The following is a 13,866-nucleotide window of genomic DNA, read 5'->3' as shown; positions in this document are numbered from 1 at the left end:
GTAAAGTTGTACCATATTTAAATTTAAAATATCAGTATCTATAATACTAAAGTTATAGAATATGAAAATTAAATTCATGATGCATCTAATGATGTTGATTACATATTTTGAATGTTGAAATATTTCTCTATAAATTTAGTTGAGATTTACGAAGTTTGACTTCAAACAAATTTTATATGGGAAGTATAAAGCACTGGAGAAAGTATATTGTTTCCTATAGACCAAAGAGCAGCTTGCCAATAATTGCATGACCGTGCATGTCTTCAATAAAAATCACGAGTGCTACCCATCAATACATCATTTTCCAACTTGCCAACGGATATATGCATATGCTCTCGATCGGAATAACTTTCCATTGCTCTAATCTTTCTGACTTTTCTTGATGCTTCGTGCTGCTTGTGGCTTTATCAGCTCGGATCGTCCTCATTGAGATTCTTAGCTCCACCATGCAGAGGAGGAGAAAAAAATTATACTCCTCTGCACCGCGAACTCCTATATTTACTCGGCTGCTCACTTGCCCGAGTAAAAAAAATGCCTTCACTCCTATATTGTGTGAAGACGGAGAGAAAAGAAGTGTGCAAGCTCGAGAAGCCAATAGAGAAAAATAACAATGTAGGCAATGAAGACATAGAGAAATTATTAATCCAACTAGTGGAAGCAATTATAGAAGTTGGATTTCTATTAAAGTGTGATTTTCTTGTGGTTTGATCGGTTCTCTTAGCGAAGAATTTATGAAGTATGTAACCGATATGTCATTTAATAAAATAATGAAGTAGTGAAGTCTATTGCGGTACCCGAAAATTTAATGAATTTGATAAAAAAAAGTTTACTACTCTTAAGTATTGGGGATAGTCCTCTAAAGGATACTTAACCGTTTACTCCTCTAAATATTTAGGAGATTGGCTAGAGTTGCTCTTACCATGTAAAACTGAAGGTAACTAGTTCTCAAATCTGCGGCCATGAATTGCGTGTTGTTCAATTTGAAAAAGAGCTAAATAAACCTGGTAGTGTGCACGGGATGATGCAGAGACCAGGGTTAAACCTCCTTTTTTTGAAAAGGAAATGACCAGTGCACGTTTTAAATATGAACAAATATGATCAATAGGAGAGCTCGCTTAATTACTCCATTTCCCTCCGTCTGCTTTCTCCAAAAGTTATGATATGACAGGAGGTGAGAATGTGTGAGAGAAGGCCATTGTGTTTAATCTTTTTCCTGTTTACCCGACAAGGCCTACGGAGCTGTGACCCAGACAGGATGTTGTCAACTGTTTACCCTCAGCTATCGATCGTCATGGTTAGGCTGAAGTAAAGCAAACACTCCATAAGAATCTTGCAGCTAGTGCGTACCCCATTATTCGGTCCTCTTCTATCCACTCTGAGCACACACACCAAGCACAAACCGAGAGGAATAGAGAAAGCAATGGAGGTGGTGAGTGTTTCGCAGGCCGTGTTAGGTCCCCTGCTGGGGAAACTCGGCGGTTTGCTTGAAGGCGAGTGTGCCCGCCTCAAAGGCGTCCGCCGTGAGATCCGGTCACTCAAAGCTGAGCTGACTGGCATGCATGGCGCCGTCCGCAAGTACACGATGCTGCAAGATCCCGATGTCCAGGTGAAGGATTGGATATCACTCGTGAGGGAGCTGACCTATGACATCGAGGATGTCATTGACAAGTTCATCCACCAGCTCGGTAATGATGGCCAGCACCAGGGTGGCTTCAAGGAGTTCTTCCGCAAGACTGCTCGCCGGCTCAAGACGTTAGGCTCTCGTCATGGAATTGCCAACCAGATCGACGATCTGAAAATTCGTCTCAAGGAGGTAAAAGAGTTGAAGAGTAGTTACAAGCTAGATGATATTCCCTTTGAACATTTAGTTGTGGATCCCCGCTTGTCTGCTCTTTTTGTTGATGAAGCACACCTCGTGGGCATTGATGGTCCAAGAGATGATCTTGCTAGTTGGATGCTGAAAGATGAAAATAGCTTCACAAAGCATCGCAAGGTTTTGTCCATTGTTGGCTTTGGTGGTTTCGGAAAAACGACACTGGCAAGGGAGGTCTACCGCAAGATCCAAGGGCATTTTGATTGTCAAGCTTTTGTCTCTGTCTCACAAAAGCCTAATGTAAAGAAAATTATGATGGATTTGATCTCCCAATTGCCTTGCAAGGAAGATTTTGTGAAAGGAATCGACATCTGGGATGAAACGATATGTATTGCGAAACTAAAAGAGCTCCTAAAAGATAAGAGGTAATTTCAACACCCCCCCCCCCCCCCCCCCACCATCATCACCACATTTTTTTAAGTTTTTTAGTACAACCCTGACTATACTGCAGTGACATAGAATCAAATTGTAAACAAATATGTATAGAGGTTAAAGATTAGTGATATACTCAAACGATTCAAAATATTTATCCTCGACCTTTAAAGCATGAATAACATACATGTAGGTTGTTGACACATGAGTATACGATATTAAAATTGACTTCTAAGTATGGCACCACACACATTACATATTCAAACAAGTGTTATGGACAGAAATAATCAAACAAGTATTTGAAATGACGTGTGTATGAACATGGGCAAACATTCTTAAAGTGAGATTTTTTTAAAACTTAAGTTGGTTAGTTTGGTGTTGCATCTATGTCCGAAGTCTCGGTTAAGTAAGCAAAGTACACATGGCAACATATGTAATAAGCACATAGTGGACCTTAAATAACTTGTTGATTACTTGCAGCTTACATGATGCTTAGAGTATCTTGGTTTATTTTGATTTTTCATTTTTTTATTACCATCCCCTTGGAGTTTGTAGTGTTTTTTCTGTGTGTATTATGCTTGAATTCCTTATAAATGATATTGGTATTGTTATGTTCTATATTTGAGCTCTTTTTCAGGTATCTTATCGTTATTGATGATATATGGTCCATATTAGCATGGGATGCTATTAAGTATGCTTTCCCAGAGAATGATTTTTGTAGCAGAATTATTGCTACTACACGCAATGTTGATGTAGCAAGATCATGCTGTCAAGGTGGTAATGGTCGCATGTATGAAATGGAAGCCCTGAGTGATCTCCACTCCAAAAGATTGTTTTTCAAAAGAATATTTGGTTCCGAGGACCGTTGCCCTGATATGCTAAAACAAATTTCAAATAAAATACTGAAGAAATGTGGAGGCCTCCCATTGGCAATTATTAGCATATCAAGTTTATTGGCAAACAGACCCGTGGTCAAAGATGAGTGGGAGAGAGTTGGAAGGTCCATTGGTTCTGCATTGGACAAAAACGGAAGCTTAGAAGGAATGAATAGTATACTATCCCTTAGCTACAATGACCTTCCACCTAATCTGAAGACCTGCTTGTTATATCTATGTATATATCCTGAGGATTATGTGATTGAAAGAGATATTTTAGTGAGGCGATGGATAGCAGAAGGCTTTATCTCTGAAGAGTGTGGACAAAGCAAACAAGAGGTTGCCGAGAACCATTTCTATGAGCTAATAAACAAAAGTATGGTCCAACCGGTGGAAGTTGGCTATGATGGAAAGGCTCGTGCTTGTAAAGTCCATGATATAATGCTTGAGTTCCTTATTTCAAAATCTGTTGAAAATAATTTCATCTCTTTGGTAGGCCACAGTCAACCTAATTTGGCAAAGTGTGATGATCTTATTCGACGACTATCAGTCCAGAATATTGACCTAGAGCTTGCATCTATATTGGCAAATGAAGAACTAAGCCATGTACGATCTCTAACAGTGATGGCTTCAACTTGCATCAAACACTTGCCTGGGCTTGTTCGTTTTGAAGTTTTGCGTGTCCTGGAATTTCAAGATTGTCAGAATCTGCATGAGTATGATATGAATGGCATAGATAAACTATTCCAGCTGAAGTACCTGAGCTTTAGGGGCACCGACATGGTGAAGCTACCATCAGGAGTTGTGAGGCTTTATGGTCTAGAGACGCTAGATCTTAGAAATACACATATAGAAGAATTGCCCACTGGGATTATTCAGCTTGTTAAGTTGCAACATCTACTCATTGTAAGATATTCCCCGGCCGGCAGTCCTTACGGTAAAACAAAGATACCAGATGGGATTGGAAATATGAAGAATTTACAGGCGATCTCGGGCTTTAATATTATCATGAGTTCATTAGGTGCAGTCGAGGAACTAAGGAATCTGACTGGTTTGAAAGAACTCCATATACAGTTGGACGGTCGAGGATCTCAGGAATACAAGAGGCATGAAGAGATGTTTCTCTCCTCACTATGCAAGCTCGGCACCTGCAAACTTCAGTCTTTATGGATATACTCTCCTGATTCAACACCCCTCCGGTTCTTAGATTCATTGTCCCCTCTGCCATATAACCTCCAAATGTTTCGGATGACCACTGACTACTATTTACCAAAGATGCCAAAGTGGATTGTACCAGCACTCACCAGTCTTGCATACCTGGACCTTAATTTGATTGAAGTAACACAGGAGGATCTGCGGATACTCGGAGAGATGCCTGCCTTGCTTTGTCTGAAGTTATCATTCAAAACTATCCAAAAAGAAAGGCTTACAGTACAAGGCGTTGCATTCCCATGTTTGAAGGAATTCTACCTTATTCGTGCTTACGGTTGTGCAAGTGCAGTTTACTTGACGTTTGAAGAAGGGGCACTGCCAATGCTGGAGAAGTTGGAACTGCCGTTTTTTGTTTCAGTGGCAGAAGCCAATGGGTTCTACTTGGGTCTTGGCCACCTCCCATGTCTGAGAGATGCTGAAGTTACCCTTTGCAATGATGTCGACATATCTTCCAAAAGCAGCTCAGCTGCATATGCCGCTATAAGGAACGAGGCAAGTAGCCATCCCAATCATCCCAGGTTATCTATCAGGGACCGAATGGCTGGTATAATTTATAACTTGGACGAGGAGGAGAACTACACTGACGACGAAGAGAGCTAGCTGTCAGGGAACTGTTATATCATGACATTTGACTACCAATGCAAGAGGTATTTAATCGCAATCAGAAATTTCTTACAACACTTTCTGTAGGCAACCTTTCTCACGCCCAGTTGTGACACATTTTCAGGGGATCTTGTAGTGAATGCAAACGCGTGATTGGAATGCTGTGGTGATGCACGTTGACTTTCAGACAGGAACACATACGCGTGTGTTAGCTCAAAAATAAAGGTGTCACAGAAGAAGTGGTGTTCGTTGCTTTGCTGCATGGTACTAGTTGGTTTTCAGTGAATCTTGTATCCAGTGTTTGTTTGTTTTTTTTTGCGTTGATTACTATTGTTAGTAAGGATCGATTAAGTTCTCGCTGTTGTGTGTGTACTCAAGTAGTACTTCGGTTAAGTGGAGACAGCCGGGTTGAGAGATATATGCCGTCAGGTTGTTGTACAGTATTGTTTTATCAATCCTATGTAACTACTGTAGCGTGAACTGCTGCACCCATCTGGTTTCAGTCTGAGAGATGTAAACGGGGTGTGGGATTTGGGATGTACAGTAGGAGTAGCTAGGAAAAATGATTCAGCGGGAAGTCTCTGATCCTATCCAGTATCCACCACGGCATCTATTCGGCACTTGGCAGTGGTTTCACTTGTGATGGAACTGAGTGAGTGATAGCATGAGAAACATCGCAACAGTCAGCCATTCCCATGCTCTGCTGCTGCCATTCCTGGTATTTCATCATGTGTGAGTGAGTGGCGTGCTTCAGAGTTCAGAGGTGTGCTACGGAAGAAGATGCAGGGCCAGTTGAGCTCAGGAGTTAGGGATGCACATGCACGCACGGGGTGCAGTACAGTACAGTCAACGGTCCGAGTTGAGATGCAAAGGTTATGCTATGATATAACCCCAAGTGTATGTATCGTTGGAATTCCATTGAATGAATTCATAGAAATGTCGAGTTGTGCTACTGAACTTGCCGTGAACACGTGAGGTTCAGAACAGGTTATTGAGTTTCAGACTCCTTTGAAAATTCTAGCACAATGTCTGGATGCTATTGTTCGTTCATGGTTTGCAAGTCCTGGACGGTTGCAAGACAGAACTGGGAGGGATATCTTGCCAGATTTTAAGCTTCTATGAGCTATTCCTATTGGGATTCAGTAGCTGTGTTGACAGGAAAATGGAAGATTATTAAGTCTTGAACAGAATCTACGGAAGTAAGTGAGAAGGAACGAAACCTTGCGAAGATATGGACTACTTCAGATTTTCGAAGGCGTCCAATACCACAGATAGAAATGTGGACAAATGAGTCTTCAGGTCGCCCTTGTCTCTACTCCTATAAAAATACTAGCAAGAGGCCCGTAAGTTGCAGGGAACATCAAGATGCATTTATACGAGTTGTTTATTTTGTGGGAGACAAAAATGAACGAGGGAAGGCCTTATCTGCAAATGTGGAGAAGGGTGCGAGTATCTTTTTGCAAAATTGCCATAGTTTGCTTTCTATCCGTCAGATATAGATCGGACGGTCTATATTGCAGGATGGCAGGCACACCATCATCACCAACTCAGTTTTTTATAAGAGTAGAGATGAGTTGGTGGTGATGGTGTGTCTGCCTTTGGGCCATATGTACCGTTCGATCTATACTCTAAGGCTGAGATTGGGACTGAGATGTGTTGTGCCGAGCCAACCGCCGGGTCTCTGGAGGTTTCTCCTTCGCTGGCGAAACAGATTCTTCTAGAATCCCTCCCAATTTTCACGCTGTTGGCTCCTCCCCTCTCTTCCCGCGACCGCCGGAGTTGAGTTGGGCGGAGTTTCATGTCTCTTGTATAGATTAGTTGTAGTTACGGTCTCAATAAAGCAGATTTGGAATTTATATTTCTCCGGTGTCACTCCTTCCTTCTAGATCTGGCTGTTGGAGAAGGAAACATGGCGGTAGTTGCTGCCATGTCCAAGTTTGACCTCTGACGCGGGCGCGAAAACCCGGTTGGCCATGGGGCATGCGGATTGGGATGACAAGGTCCGGTGGCTCCGGCCGCTCGGACATGGGCGCCGGTCGCTGTTGCTGCGCGCATGCTCTGGTGTTCATGTTGTTGTCCTCCGTCTTGTCTGGTAGAACGGCTGCGGGACGTAGGAATACAACAGCCTGCTGGTGGGTCGCTCATCCAGTACAACACCCTGCCGCCGTAGGCGAGCAGCGTGTCGTCCGCCACTGGCAGGGGTGGTGGCGACACCGCGTACTCCGGGGAGTGGTACTTGAAGTTGTCGCACTGCAGCGCCGCGCACAGCTGCACACCATGAAGTGCTTGCGAGAGCCGAATTCCCTGGAGGCTGGAGTGGTATATGATCTCCACGAGGTTGTGCTAACGCGACAGTGTCGCTGGTTACGAACGCGTGCTACCGGTCGGCTCCCCGTGTCCTTCAGTGGCTTCCGTTTTTTTTTTGGCGAGAAAACTTTCAATCTATTCCTCTTCTATCATGGCAGTACAAGTTTTGCTGAGGAAAAAAAACCCTCGGGGGCTCCCGCGATCGTCCAGGCGATCTGGCGGCGACGGAGATCCAGAGTGAGTGAGTAGATGGCGGCCTCGGCGCCGGCGGTCCCGCCGGAAAAGGAGCCCCCCCTTCCTGGAGCCGGCCTCGTAGGGGGCCTCTTCAGCGGGCAGGATTGGAAGGAGCTTCGGATGAGATCAAGGCGTATTTTCAGGCGGGCGAAGAACCGGGAGCGGTGCCTGCAGCATTCAAGGGAAAGAGCGATGGATTTGATCCGTAATTTAGCAGGTGAGATCCCCTCTGTTCCATATGGGGAAGGTTCGATCGGGACCAATTGCGCCATGACATCCGCGGATTTAGCGGACCGTGTTTTGGGGGAAAATATGGTGATAGCGCAGGATTTGTATTTGTTTCCTAATCAATTGGTGGATCCTTCTTCTGGATTGGATAGTAGAGAGAGGAATCAATGGGGATCGTCCATGTCACCGATTTTACCTTTGGAAATACTGGAATTTAATTCCTGTAAAGGCAATAGAGAAAATTCCGCTGCTATTACTTGGAAACGGCGTAATTATGGTGTTTCCATTTCCTTTTTTATTAAGACTATCAATTATGCTCGGGTTGCAAAGGATAGTTCTGTAGATTTAGCAGGTCATCCTTTCATTCCGGTTGTCAGTATGAGATGTCAGCGGGATTTGAAGGAGGAGCCGATTTTGATCCCAGATCCTTCCATTCGTGGATCATCGGGGGGAGGGGGAGCTGTTTGTGCTGTAGTTATTAGGAAACTGCCCTTTTATGGCATTTTATTCATGGTTAATTGTATCAAATTTAATTTCGAGGCTGTATGGAAGGGACCATGGCTTGCTATATTTGTGGGCACGGGAGAGGTTGTCTTTCTTCAGGCTCCTCACCATTGCAGAATCACTTGTTTTCCTTCCATTCCTTGTGGCGGCCTAGTGAAGTGTTCCATGGCGGGTCAGGGAGAGAATGTGAGTAGTGCGGTGGGGAAGAAACATGTGAGTGGAGTGGGTTCCAGGAGGGTGATGGACGCCATGGAGGGAGGGGGCTCGTCGCCGGCCATTGTCCAAGATGGTTCCTCTCTTCGCCGGCCTCTTGTCATTGACATGGAGGCTGCCCGCAAGGCCGTCAGCGGACTCCTGGTGGTGGGACGCCTCCTGTCCCCTTTCCAGGTCAACCCGAGGGTCATACTTGACGACCTCCGGAGCACGGCTTGGAAGAACCAGGGTGTGGTCACCATCCAGGAGGTGGCCAGCGACGACGGGAGGTTCATCCTCAATTTCACCGCTGAGAGTGACCGTCGGTTTGTGCTTAAGGCGCAGCCATGGCACTTCAAGCGGGACGGCCTCATCTTCGCCGAGTTCGACGGCAAGGGCGACCCGGCGGAGGTCGATCTTGGCGTCATGACCATATGGGTCCAGGTACGCGATCTCCCGTTCGAGTTTAAGACGGAGAGCGTAGGGTGGTCTCTCGAGGATCAATTGGGAGAGGTGCTAGAGGTTTCGCACAGTAACCATGTAATTGTTGAGAAATATCTACGTGTGCGGGTGAAGATATTGTTGCATGAGCCTCTGAAATGCTCTGTAGAGATTACCCCTTTAGGTAGTTCAAAGATCTTTAAATATGATGTAAAGTATGAGAAACTACCTTTGTACTGTGAGTGCTGTGGGATAGTTGGTCATACTTCAGAGAGGTTTTGTAAAATTCCAAGAGAGCAGAGAGTAGTTTGTTTTCCAAGAAACCTTAGTGTTGAGCCCTACTGGAAGAGCCAAGGTGCTAGCAGGAGGGGTCTCCTCTTCGGGAACTACGTTCGCGGCGGCAACAACTCGACTACAAGCATCGTCAACAACAACATCGCCAAGGCCACAGACGTCGTCAAGGTGGCCACTGCCGTGAGCGGGCTCACGGTCTCCGATAAGGGGGCCACTACTTTCGTCAAGACGAACACCGGCCAGGAGGGCCGGACTCAGGGGACTGTGGCGCCTACCCCGGCGGGTGCGCCGCTTGGTCAGGAGGACCAGGCGGGCACGCTAGCTGATCCTGGCGGACGGGGCCAGGAGGTCCAAGGCCGCGTGACCATGCTGGAGTCGCGCCAGAATGCGGAGGTTGACCAAAGTCAACTTTGTTATGATCCTGTACATGCCCAAAGCACACATGCAGGTCACTTGGCCATGACTACTCACGCACAGGTGAAGCCCAAAATAACCCAACCGCATGGAGTTGATGCTGGCGAGCTTCTTTTTCAGCCGGGGGTGTTGGAGGCGCTGTCTAGCGCTGTTGCGGCGAGAATCGCTACAGCCGGGGGTGATACAGAGAATAATGCTCTACCCTTTAAATTCAATGCAGCAAAAAAACCTATGCCTGGCAGTTCAAAAAAGAAAGAAAAAAAGAGACGGGGCCCAAACAGAGCTGAGGATGCTCGCAAACAAGTGCTAGGGAAAAAAGGGGGGCATTCTTTTGGGGCTTGTCCAACGGGCAGTGACTTAGAGTTTTCTTTTGAGAAAGAGATGGATAATTATGAGTGCATCTTATATGGTGATGTAAACGTCTCATCCAAACGGGTGTGCACGGGTAGAGTTGTAGCTGTTGAGGATGAGGAGGGCGGGGTTACACATGTTGCAAAGGAGACTGATGAGAGGGAGGAAGAGTACGCGGGGCGAGGTGGGGAATCAGTTGGCGAAGACAAAGATGAGATTGGCACATCGGCGGCCTCCGAAGAGGAGGACCGCCGGGCCAAATGAAAATCCTAGGCTGGAACTGCCGTGGTATGCTCTCCAACACGGCAGTTCGTGAGCTTCTGGATCTACAGAAGCGTACAAGGGCAGATTTAATTTTCCTTTCTGAATCCCATTTGAATAATTGTAAAGCCGGCATAGATGGCGGACAGGAAGCAACCGGGCCTGGGGCTCCCGGTCCTCTGGTGGGTGCGATGGCTAGCACCCACCAGGTGCCATGACGGTCATAAGTTGGAACTGCCGGGGCCTCGGGCAGCCCCGGACAGTTCAAGAGCTTGTGTGCTTAGTGCGCACGTATCGTCCATCTCTAGTCTTTATCTCGGAAACTAGAAAGTGCGAGAATTATGTAAATAAATTGTGTTCGAGACTAGGTCTCAAGCACTGCATTTCCCATGTCGGGAATGGAAAAGGTGCAGGTATAGCTCTCTTCTATGATGAGCAAGTTGAAATAAAGAAACTCGCTGTTGGCCCGCGGTACATTGATGTGTTGATTCGACTCAATCCCCATGCTTAGCAATGGAGGGGTACTTTTATCTATGGAGAACCTAAGTCTAGCGAGAGACACCATATGTGGGATCTCCTAAGGAGGATCAAACCCTTGACAGACAAGCCTTGGCTCATGATCGGTGACTTCAATGAAACATCATGGCAACATGAGCACTTCTCAAAAACCACCAGAAGTGAAAGGAACATGGCCAACTTCAGAGAAGTTCTTGCTGATTGCAGCTTGATAGATCTCGGTTTTAAAGGTCCCAAATGGACTTATGATAACAAGCAGAAAGGAGTGGATAATGTGAAAGCAAGATTAGACCGGGGAGTGGCTGATCATAGATGGAGCTCTATGTTTCTGGGAGCTTCTATTGAGCACATTTGTACTTCCAGATCTGACCACCTCCCTTTGCTTCTCAGGTTTGGTTTGAGGAAAGAGTGGAGACCAATAAAGAAAGGGTTCCGGTATGAGTACATGTGGGAGAGGATGGAATCACTAACAGATACAATAGTGAACTCTTGGGATGACAAGGGGATTGCTGGTGATCTCTGCGAATTTGGTAAAAAACTGTCGGAGCTGCAACAGTCTTTAAATTCTTGGGCCAAAAAGAATTTTGGCTCCATTATAAAGCAAACTGCCATGTTGAGGAATCAGTTGGATAAGTTGTGGATGCTTCCAGCTTCAGCTGCTAGGGACAGGGAGATTAAATCTGTTTGCAAGAATCTGGACGAAATGCTCCACCGGGAAGAGATGATGTGGAGGCAACGTTCAAGAGCTTTATGGCTGCGGGAGGGGGACAAAAATACCAAGTATTTTCAGCGGAAGGCTACGTGGAGACGTAAGAAAAACACAATCAGCAAATTAAAGGATGAGAATGGGAATTGGGTGGAAGAGCGTGCCAAACTACAGAAGATGGCGACGAGATTTTTCAAACAGCTATATACCAAAGAAGAAGGAGTCGATCCCAGTGTCATTGTGGACGGCCTAAATGTAAGAGTTACGGATGAAATGAACCAGTCCTTGTTAAAGGAGTTTTCTGAGAAGGAGGCCAGTGATGCGCTATTTCAAATAGGTCCTCTGAAAGCTCCTGGTCCTGATGGTTTCCCGGCCAGATTCTTCCAAAGAAATTGGAACACGGTCAAGATGGACGTGGTGAGTGCGGTCCTGAAGTTCTTCAAGGAGGGGGTCATGCCGGAGGGGATCAACGATACTGTCATAGTGCTTATCCCAAAAAGCAATAACCCCGAGTACCTTAAGGACTACAGGCCCATAAGTCTATGTAATGTGATATACAAGGTAATATCAAAGTGCATGGTCAATCGCTTGCGGCCTTTGTTGGACAAGATTATCTCAGAGACTCAAAGCGCTTTTATCACAGGGCGTTTGATAACAGACAGCGCCACTATTGCCTTTGAATGGTTTCACAAAATCCATCACAGCAAAAACCCTACCAATACGCATTGCGCCCTCAAATTGGATTTGGCAAAAGCTTATGATAGGGTAGACTGGGGATTCATGGAAAAGACCTTGCTGAAGCTCGGTTTTGACCACAGATGGGTTTGTTGGGTGATGACTTGTGTGAAATCCGTGAGGTATTCAGTTAAATACAATGGGGAACTGCTTGAGATGTTTCTCCCGACGAGAGGCCTCCGGCAGGGAGATCCGTTGAGCCCGTACCTGTTCCTTTTCGTGGCGGAGGGCCTTACTAGCCTGCTGAATGAAGAGATTCGACAAGGAAGAATTACCCCTCTGAAGATTGCTAGGGGTAGCCCCGGAATCTCCAACCTCCTGTTCGCCGATGACAGCCTCCTCTTTTTCAAGGCATGCAGAGAGGAGGCGGTTAATATGAGGCGTATCCTTGATGAGTTTCAGAAGGGGTCGGGACAACTGCTCAGCAACAACAAATGCTCCTTTCTTTTTAGCGAAATGTGCCCGGCTGTGACCCAACAGAATATTAAATCTGAGCTAGAGATAAATTCACACACCTTTGAGAGCAAATACCTTGGTCTGCCCACTCCAGAAGGGAGAATGAAGGAGGCTGTGTTCCAACCGATTATGGAAAGGTTCGTCAAGAGATGTACAGATTGGTCTGAGAGGTTTATGTCCCATGCGGCAAAAGAGGTCTTAGTTAAATCTGTCCTTCAGGCCCTCTCTACCTACTGTATGGGAGTGTTCAAATTGACCCAAAGCTTCTGTGACAAATACGAAAAACTGATTCGGGATTTTTGGTGGGGGGATGAGAATGGTCACCGGAAAGTGCACTGGATGCCATGGGACCGTATGATAAGACCAAAAAGAGGTGGATGCATTGGGTTCAAAGATATGTCTCTGTTCAACCAAGCCCTTCTTGCTAAACAAGCTTGGAGACTGATTCATAGACCTGATTGTCTATGCGCGAGAGTTCTGAAATCTAAGTACTATCCGCACGGTGATTTGGTAGATACGGTGTTTGCTTCAGACGCATCTCCTGTCTGGCGGGGCATTGAGCATGGTCTGGATCTTCTCAAAGCAGGCCTTGTTTGGAGGATTGGTAACGGCAGGAAAGTGAACATCCAACGAGACAACTGGATCCTGCGGGACGAAGGTCTCAAACCTGCTACCTTCATCCGTCGCTCCAGACTTCGATGGGTTAACCAATTAATGCAGCCAGATGGTAGTGGCTGGAACAAGGAACTGATCCATCAGGTGTTCTACCCTTTTGATGCTGAAGCTATATGCAGTATTAAGTTACCAGCTTCTGACGCTGAGGACACTCTAGCTTGGCACTATGAAAAATCTGGAAACTTTACGGTTCGCAGCGCATACAGACTGGCTTATTCCATCAAGTATGAAGCCTGCCTGTCGGCATCCAGCTCTACAAACAATGCCAACGACCGAAGAATTTGGGACATTATTTGGAAAGCAAAGCTGCTAGAGAAAATTAAGATCTTTGGGTGGAGGGTGGCCACTAATACCTTGCCTACAAAGAAGAACAAGTGGAAACGCACACTTGAAGTTCATAGCACTTGTAACATCTGTGGTAATGATGAAGAGGATGAATTCCATGCCGTCGTTTCATGCACTAAGAGTAAGGCCCTGAGAAATGAAATGAGAGGGATCTGGGACCTCCCAAGTGAAAAACTCTTTGTGTACACCGGTGTGGATTGGTTGCAAAACCTTCTTCTCCCTTGCAATTCTGAGACTAGGTCGAAAGTCCTTTTACTTCTTTGGCGGTGCTG

The 13,866-nt window shown here is 45.9% G+C and overlaps 1 protein-coding gene across 2 annotated transcripts; it reads left to right on the top strand.

The window, feature by feature from the left end:
• The first annotated feature begins 1,219 nt into the window (after window positions 1-1,219).
• On the top strand, window positions 1,220-6,401 carry LOC125515431 (disease resistance protein Pik-2-like). 2 transcript variants are annotated; one of them, XM_048680898.2, is made up of 3 exons: window positions 1,246-2,238; window positions 2,883-4,979; window positions 5,060-6,401. In XM_048680898.2, the coding sequence occupies exons 1-2, from the start codon at window positions 1,421-1,423 to the stop codon at window positions 4,930-4,932; spliced, it is 2,868 nt and encodes a 955-aa protein (XP_048536855.1). In that variant the 5' UTR covers window positions 1,246-1,420; the 3' UTR covers window positions 4,933-4,979; window positions 5,060-6,401. The 2 variants fall into 2 exon arrangements, with proteins under 2 accessions (XP_087385137.1, XP_048536855.1); XM_087529011.1 differs by lacking the exon at window positions 5,060-6,401 and having other exon boundaries at window positions 1,220-2,001; window positions 2,816-3,135.
• Window positions 6,402-13,866: the final 7,465 nt, after the last annotated feature.

The sequence above is a fragment of the Triticum urartu genome, chromosome 6A (assembly GCF_056163025.1).
Source record: "Triticum urartu cultivar PI428250 chromosome 6A, HENAU_Tu73, whole genome shotgun sequence".
Lineage (NCBI taxonomy): Eukaryota > Viridiplantae > Streptophyta > Magnoliopsida > Poales > Poaceae > Triticum > Triticum urartu.
Note: the sequence above shows the minus strand (reverse complement) of the source record. Positions and strands in the feature narration are given on the sequence as shown.